This window comes from Pristis pectinata, chromosome 4 (assembly GCF_009764475.1).
Source record: "Pristis pectinata isolate sPriPec2 chromosome 4, sPriPec2.1.pri, whole genome shotgun sequence".
In the NCBI taxonomy this organism is placed as follows: domain Eukaryota; kingdom Metazoa; phylum Chordata; class Chondrichthyes; order Rhinopristiformes; family Pristidae; genus Pristis; species Pristis pectinata.
This window is the reverse complement of record NC_067408.1, coordinates 34,064,896-34,073,829: the sequence shown is the minus strand read 5'-3', so window position 1 is coordinate 34,073,829 and position 8,934 is coordinate 34,064,896. Positions and strand designations below refer to the sequence as shown.

General features: G+C 35.9%; 1 protein-coding gene across 1 annotated transcript in view; it reads right to left on the bottom strand.

Moving 5' to 3' along the window:
• Window positions 1-2,984: 2,984 nt before the first annotated feature.
• Window positions 2,985-8,934, bottom strand: part of LOC127569513 (glutamate receptor ionotropic, delta-2-like) — a 317,851-nt gene continuing 311,901 nt past the window's right edge. Inside the window, exons 15-16 of the mRNA XM_052014230.1 lie at window positions 5,862-6,099; window positions 2,985-3,643 (exon numbers count right to left, since the gene is read on the bottom strand). Coding sequence (XP_051870190.1) covers window positions 3,296-3,643; window positions 5,862-6,099 — 586 coding nt within the window. The 3' untranslated portion in view covers window positions 2,985-3,295. The remainder of the gene's footprint in view (window positions 3,644-5,861; window positions 6,100-8,934) is intronic.

Below are 8,934 nucleotides of genomic sequence, written 5' to 3'. Positions count from 1 at the left end.
TTTCCTCCCATGTCTTTCAAAGGAGTTGATAGGCAAAGTAACTAATTTTTTCATAAATCAGATTTTGAAGAATGTGTTCTGGATATATGAACATAACATGTTTTGTCATAGAGATCAGAGCTTCCTGAATATCCAGGACTGGGAATGTATTATTATAAATAGAAAGAGATGTATCAGAGTAGATTATTTAGTCCCTTGATATTATTCTGCTTTTCTTTAGGACTAAAGCTCATTTGCAACTTATTTCTGAATACCCACATTTTCCCATATCCATAAGTAATCTAGCAAATGAAAATCCATCAATCTCAGATTTAAAATGAGCAAGTGATCTAGGATTGATTCCTGTTGTGGGAGAGAGTTCTAAATTTCTATCATACTACTTATAGGAGTATTTCCTAGCTTCACTCCTGAAAGAACACACTCAACTTTTTGGCTAAACCCTGGAGTCCTGGACTCCCAACTAATAGAAATAGTTTCTCTCAATCTAATCTTTATCCCATGAGATCCCCTTGAAATCTTGCAAATTTTGATCATCACCCTTAACTTTCTAAATTCAAACATAAAGATTCTTTCTTTGTAGTTTGGTGTCCAGGTAACATTGTGATAAAGTTGGACTGTATTCTTTCCATGCTCAGGTTATTCTTCATAAGTTATGGTGACCAGAACTGCTCATGGAAGTCCAACTGTGGTACAATTGAGGCTTTGATTAGTTGCAGCTTTATTTTTCCCCATTGTATTCTAGCCTTCTGGACATAAAGTCCAGAATTCCATGAGCTTTTTTTAAAAAAAATTATTTTCTGTACACGTTTATCACATTGTATTGGTCTATGTAGATGTTACTCTAATCGCTTTGGACCTCCACTGGCTCTAGGTTTACATCATTGAGAAAACACTCTCATATTTTTTATACATGTCAGAATACCTGTATTGAAATCCCTCTGTCACAGTTTTGTCCATTTATTTATCTATTGAGATGCCAACAGAGATCCTTATGGGACTCCACTGGTTGTATCACGCCAAATTACCAGCTGCCTATTACCTCTATTTTCTATTTCCTAATCCTCAGCCAATTTTTTTCTCCAGATCAATAATTTGCCTTCTTTATGTGGGACTTTGTTGCACACATGCATTCTGGCACTCTGCACTAGTAACTTCCATTGACATTCCATAATCAGCCACGTCAATCATCTCTTTAAAAGATGCAACAGATTCATCAGACATGGTCTGCCTATTACAATTCCACGATGGCTCTCTTTGACAGTGGAGGTTTTCAGTATTCAATGAATCTGTCTTAATTCTGAATTCTTGTTCATAAATTTTCCTGACAATAGACTTTAAGTGAACTGATTTATGGCTCTCTGTTTTCAACACTCTTAAATATTTGAGTAACATGAAACATTATAATTTAAAGCATAAGAGAATGTTGGATAATCAATATTAGGGCATTTTCAATGTTACCACCTACTTCCTTCAAAATCCTGGGATGGAAACCACTTGGCCCTGGAAACCTGTCACTCTCTTGCCATTACATTCCTCCACAGTATAATTTTGCTTCCATTTATACTTGTGAGTTTCCATCCCTGAATCAATATTAGTTTCCTTGGAACATCCAATGAGCCACACTCTTCCTCTTATATTTTACAGAAAGAACAAAATGTGACTATGCTGGATAATGTAAATAATTCAAAAAATTAATCACATAATTTTGATGATATACCAGTATTGCCCATGAGTTCTAAGCAGCATTTCTTTGTAAGACTGCAGTGACATCCATGTGTTGTTTCTTTAAAATTCCAAAGTACAGATGAAGATGTATGCAAGCTGTTATCATATGCAAATTTTCTTCTCTGAAAGTTATACATACTTCCAGTCATCAACAAAGCAACTGGAAAAATAACCAATAATTTTGAATGCTTGTAACCATCTCAGTTATGTTCTTACATTCAGTTGTTCAATGCTTGTAATCATTTTACATTAATTTACTGTCTACATTCTCTTTTAATGACAAATTCATCACGTTGGTTTATTATAAATAAATCAGTATTAAACATAGAAAAGTGACTTGAAAGTTACAAGAACAGTATGACTGCATGTTTTAAATAACCATATGGCTCAATAATTTGACAGATTTGGCAAATGGGGTTTGCTCAATATCTTATATAGGAACATGCTGCCCCCTAGCTCACCCAATCAATGTCATCATCAGAGGAAGAGCATTGTTCTGTTGGTGCTGTAAATGGATTTAAGAAAAAAAAACTAAGTACTGCATTTGAAACTTTTGATAGAGGAGTAGACCTTCACTAATTCATTTTACCAGATAAATCAATTCTTTTAAGTTGTGCTTCATAGAAAATATTTCTAAAAATCCTTGCAAAGCTACTTGGCTAAAAAATGACCATCTCATCACATACTGCCAGTTGATAATGAACAGTAGAATTTGCAATTTTATTTTACTCATATTACAGTGAAGCTAATTCATTGTTATACCATTTATATCTCACTTATTATAAAATTGTTAAATCTAACACTGCTTCTATTACCTTCTTTAAAGTGCATCATTTTGGACCATTATAGGACTCATGTAATATACATTTCTTTTAGTTTGAAGCATTTCAGTTAGACATAAGTAACTAAGCAGCACATGTAAATCCGCACAGAACTTTTCAAACCAGGCCAGTACACAATATCCTCCAACTAACTTAATAACTTCAAACAGATTAGGACATAATTAGTTGTGGCATTAAGTCAGTCATCTTTCTACTTCCATCTTACCTTCTCATGATTCATCTATTTTAATTCATGTGTTTGTGTATTTTTTGTTTCTTTCATTTCTAATAATTCAATTTTGACTCTACATTTGTTTGCTGAACATAGCTTACTTTCATTGTCTACTGAATATCTGAGACCAGGCACTTCCTCAGCAGGCATTTCCCCTCCTTGCCCTAGCACAGATCCTGATGGAAGCTAAGGAAGGTCACCTTCCACTTTCTTAGGCTGTGAATGGTTCATAGGAAAGGGTGCAAGGGATTGGACGATAGGCAGAGGAAAATATTTAAACTAGGAATAAAGAATGAAAGATTGTTACATCAAAAATGTACACATAACTCAGAAATAAGAATTATGCTGGATCTAGTGATCAGAATTTGCAAGTGATTGTTAACTTTCCAGATATTATGTTGGCAATGTAATCACTCTGATCCAACAAAACATAACAGTATGTGTTAAATCATTCTGAAAAGAAGTTACCTTACAATACTCAGAAACTCACATTTCATGGGGCTGTAGTTTAATTAGTTCAAAGGAAAGATGAAGGACTGCTACAATCCCTCTCATTTTGTGGTGTGCATACGTATTGTGCAGTTTGTTGAGAAGATGTGCCACTCAATGGCATTCCAGATAAAGTCTTAGCTGATAAGCTACATGTGCTTGTCCTCCGCATCTGCTCAGGTATGAAAGTTGACATGGTCAAATTAGTGTTCCTGAAGTCATTAAATTCTTCCTGATTTTCACCAGCTGGTATCATAGAAAGTTCAAAAGAATTTAAGTCTACAAAGGATGGTGAAAATTTAAGAGAATTTTCATCTATTTTTGAGATGCTGTCTGTCTTTTTCTGAAAGTGATCAATTTCAATTTCATTGTCCTCCTGCAATTAGACAAAGAGAAGAACATAATTAACAAGATACCACTGTGGAATTAATTGTTTTAAACATTCTGTAAGAGAGTCTATGGGAACGGCCATTGTTTGCACACTTTGCCAAGATCTGGCAGTCAGATGTCAGGTGAAAGATGTTTCACAGTGTAAAATAACACAGACTGGGGCACAATAACACACAAAAAAAATGCTTCAATGCCAAATGCATATTAGCAAATGTATTTACATAAGGGTTGAGGTTTTGCAAATTTGAGTCAAATGAAACAGCAGTTCTCTTTGCCTTTTAGAGAAAGAAGGAAGATTTGTATGCTTTTGAGAGTTATCTTTGAGGAGGTTCCAGGAGACTGGAAATAGACAAATGTTGCTCTGTTCAAAGGTGCAAAAATCATATCTGTTAACCAGACACTCATCAGGCTAACATGGAAGAATAGCTGTATGAAAAGAAGCTCTCAAAGTACAGCACATTTGAACAACTTTTTAGATTTACCATTGACTAGCTTACTAAACCACATTTGTCAAAGTGTAGACCTTGCTTCATAAACAAAGGAGTGAGGGCACAAAAGGTAAGATTTTAGTAATTATCCAAATGGAAAGAAAAACAGAGGACCATAGTAGCTTCTTGGTGAAAATGAATGGAATTGAATTTCCAGAGCTGATAAATTATATCTTCTTACTGTTGCAATGCATCATACTTAAATTTTCAAAGATGCAAAATGAATGCAAATTTGGATGGAGAAGAGAAAGCCAAAATGTTGTAAAGAGAAGTTGACGTGAGATGAATGATTGAGAACTGGTGCCTTAGTTATACTGCTGAATGTATCATTGATACAAAAGTGGCCATACAATTGCAGGGCTTAACAGCCATGTTCAGCTTTTGGACAGGTGCTAACTCGGCCACATTCAAGATGCTGAGTCATTTAAGGTGGAAAGAAGCAGCCTCCCTCTTTGGTGTAGCTATTACTAGAGAGGTTGTGATTAAGGTCAACGAATCCTGACTGCCTTTCACGTTGTACCTTTACCTCATGTCGTTGCCAACCACATCCAACAGATCTAAGTATCCTCACAGGATACCAATCTATTGCTCATCATAAATACTGATTTAAAATCAATTAACATCATTGATAAAGACATTTGGAAGCATTACTGCACCCAATAATATAAATTAACTGCATTATCAATAATTAAAGATGATTTGGTGGGTTGGATCATGCTTGACTCACTCCCATACCTTACGTTTTCCTCCTGCATGATCCTCATGCTTTCTCTAAACTTCTGAGTCTCTAGAGATCTAATATAATTCAAAATTTTACTGCTTTAGCCACCCCATGAAGCAGATTGGACCACCAGCATTACTAGGCCTCAGGTGGCAGCTGCTGAGGCCTTACTAGCCCCCAAATTGCGCTGATGGCTTTTGACAGTCTTACCAATTGTTTCTAATTGTTCCTGATCAGCAGATTCGTAGACTTAATTGATTTTAATTAATTAGGAACAGTAATATTTATTTAATTTAAAGAAAATACTTGCTTTAACTTAACTTTACCACCCAGCACAGTGACCCTCCATCATATGAAGAGGGCCTTGCAACTTACACCAACAACAGTTGGCATAAAGCTGAGGAATTGATATAAAGTGTATCCAGTGCCTCTGTTTTGCATGTCTGAGCTCCACTCCTGAATGCAGTACTGTATACCGTGGCAGAATAAGAGCTCAGATGTGCCAACATCTGTTCTCCCGAATGATCTGAACTTCTACGCTGCAGTGCACATACGTTCAAGTCAAAAACACACTGAGTAACAGAGTATGGGTGCTCCCTGTGGAACTACCATCCACACCATAACACAGTTCCAGTGTTTTTATGAATTGAGATTAATATTTTAATTAAGCTCTCATAATATCATGGCCATTAATTTCTGGTTTGATTTGACTGCATAACACAGTTTTAAATTAAATTCACCAAGAATAAAGAGAAAAGAACCTGTAAAGCAAAGAGGAGATAAGATATGCTGAAGATAATTACTCTTCAATAGATTTAGATTTTAAAAGCCACATAAGTGAATCCCTGCATATAGCTGATAAAAATCTAATTTCATTGCTTTATGTATAAAAAGATATTAATGATAACTTAGTTTGTGTGTCCATATTTGCTTATGATTTCAATTAGCTGCAACAAAATAACTCATCTTTAAGGGATCTAAAATCAAAATATTACCTCTCCAGCAGCATCTGCTTTCTTTTTGCCTTTCCACCAAGTTTCCACCATAGCTGCAACAAAAGCCAAAATAACACCCAAAGCAAGAAAAAGAAAGGCTCCAGCAAAGTTTTGTAGGTCCATAGGGCCCCCCTTTCCATGTGCTTTAGCATGACTTTGCAAATCACATTTCCCAGCTTTGGGCCACCACTTCTGCTTTAGTCCATCCAGTTCACCACTTTGCTCAAGTTCTAGAAGGCTGCATTAAAAATGCAGAAAGATATGTTATTCAAGGGAAATTATTCATCAGACTTACTCATTTTCATCATTTCTAGATAAAACTAGCATTAGCATAGCATTTGTAACATGGAGAGACATCCCAAGGCACTTAGGAGAAGCATGATTAGAAAAGAACTGATACCCATTAACATAAAAAAGACTAGATATTAAAAGATGAAACTAACAGTTTGATCAAAGAGCCCATTTGTAAGGAGGAGTTTAAGATAGAAAAAGATGGAGGAGCAGAGCGGTTCATGGAAGGAATTCTAAATCTCTAAATCTTGCAGCCTAGGCAGCTGAAGGCACAGCCATTAGTGCAGAGGTGTCAAGTGTCAAGGATGCACATGTCTTGTGTAATACTCTTCATGCAGGCTTGCAGTGCTGGAGGAGATCACAGAGATGGAAAAGAGTAAGAACATGAAGGGATTTAAGCACATGGGTATAAAAAGTGTGTAAGCTTGAGTTGTGGGAGCCAAAGTAGATCAGTCAGTGATCACAGAAGTTATGGAAGAGTAAGACCTTGTGTGGGATAGGAAACCAAAAAACAGAGTGCTTGAATGCTGGAATATGTCAATAATCTTTATCAGAACATGAAGATTTAGAGATCAGATGCAAGGAAAGGGGAGAGGAAAATACAAAAGTGAAGAGAAGGAATAAAGGAGAATTAAATAATAAAGTGACAGATGGCACAAAGCCAACTCAAGGTAATGTGACAAATTTTTAAAAAATGTATATGTAAGTAGGAATAGCAGAATCATTATCTAATAGTGTTCATTTCTACATTGCTCTTAGAAAGCTGTACTGAATCTCACTGAAAGGTGAGTTGCTCCTCAAGTTTACATTGAAGTCCATTGGGAAAGCATAGGAAGCAATAGACACACTCCTATTTACATCAAAGGTGCTGCGGTCAAGAGGGTTGAAAGTTTCAAGTTCCTAGGAATGACCATCACCAATAGTCTGTCCTGGTCCAACCACATAGATGCCACAGCCAAGAAAGCTCACTAGGCCTCTATTTTCTCAGGATGTTAAAGAAATTTGATGTGTCCACTTTGACCCATACCAATGTTTAGAGATACGTCATAAAAAGCATCCTATCTGGATGCGTCACGGCTTGGTATGGCTACTGCTCAGCCTGAGACAGCAAGAAATTGCAGAGGGTTGTGGACACAGCTCAGCACATCACGGAAACCAGTCTCCCCTCCGTGAACTCTGTCCACACTTCTTGCTGCCTCGGTAAAGCAGTCAACATAATCAAAGACCCCACCCACCAAGGATAGTCTCTCTTCTTCCCCACCACCCAACCACCCCCGGGCAGAAGATACAAAAGCCTGAAAGCACATACCACCAGGCTCAAGGACAGCTTCTATCTTGCTGTTATAAGACTATTGAATGGTACACTAGTATGATAAGATGGACTCTTGACCTCACAATCTACCTCTAAGATAGCAATCTAAAATGGCCTTGCATCTTATTGTCTGCCTTCACTGCACTTTCTCTGTAACTGTAACACTTTATTCTGCATTCTGTTTTCCTTTGTACTTCCTCAATACACTGATGTGATGAAATGTTCTGGATGGATGACAAAGTTTTTCCACTGTTCCTCAGTACATATGACAATAATAAACCAATTTATCAATTTAGAAAGGCATGGATGAAGGAATAATGTTTGTTGGGAGGGAAAGAGAGAGGCAGGAGGAAAACTATGGCTGTGGCCAACCAATGTTTAGCTGAAGGGAGCTGTGACTTAACAGAAGCAGTACAGGAATTGAAGGACATGGTGGAAATATGTAACTAAGGGTCATCAAAATTTTATTGTAACATTTTTTCAAATGTCTTATCTTTTTTTATTGTACTGTCATTTCTTTGTTATGTATAACTTTAAATTACAATTACATCAATTTTTCAATAGCTTATTAATTAGTTTAGGGTGAGCTGATTAAAAGTAATCTATGAATATTTATTTCTTATTGCAAAATATTACTTTTAAGCTTCAAAGGCCAGAATATTTTTGATTATTTGGATCATTTTAAGCAAAATGTGTGAAATTATCTTTCTGTTGTTGGCTGATTTGGAATTTGAACGTGTCTCTGTAGTGAAACATGCAATGTGAGAAGAACATCTAAAGAAGGTACTTTTACCAAAAATGCAAAAACAAAATGGCACATCATTGCACAAATTCAAATGTACAAAATTTCCATATATTTTGTTAAAGGTTTCAATGAAGAATAGTTTACATGTAAGGCAGATCTAGATTTAACTAACTACTTTCATGGTTACAGAAAGGCCTATAACCCTTTAAGATATCTTAAATAAGATAAGATGGAGGTGGAACATTACACTAATCAACACATGCTGACAATAGCATTCTGGGATATTAACAGACAGTTCTTTGGAAACATAAACACGTGATGTATATACATACACATGGTTGATTAGAATAATACAGGCTGTGAGTTAAGAAAGGATGATGAGATTCACTGTCAGTGATTTTAACTTTGTAGAGAAATGGGATTGTGCCAGACTGATTTATTTGCTTTTGGTACATCCCATACAATAGTGAGTCACTTAGGGATATTTTTTACTGTTTAAGACAGATTACTCTTTAAATTCCATAAGTTTGAAGTTATTGGATTATTTATGCAGATGACACATCAAAGCAATTACTCAATGTTTTACTGGAAAAAACAAATGCTTTATGTTACAGTGTTGCCAGAATAGAACTAAAACTGTACAGATTTATCTCTGATTAGCAGTTTCATCTGAACTGATAATTAGTTCCAGTTTAAAAAGGTTCATTTCTGGCATAGGTTTCATT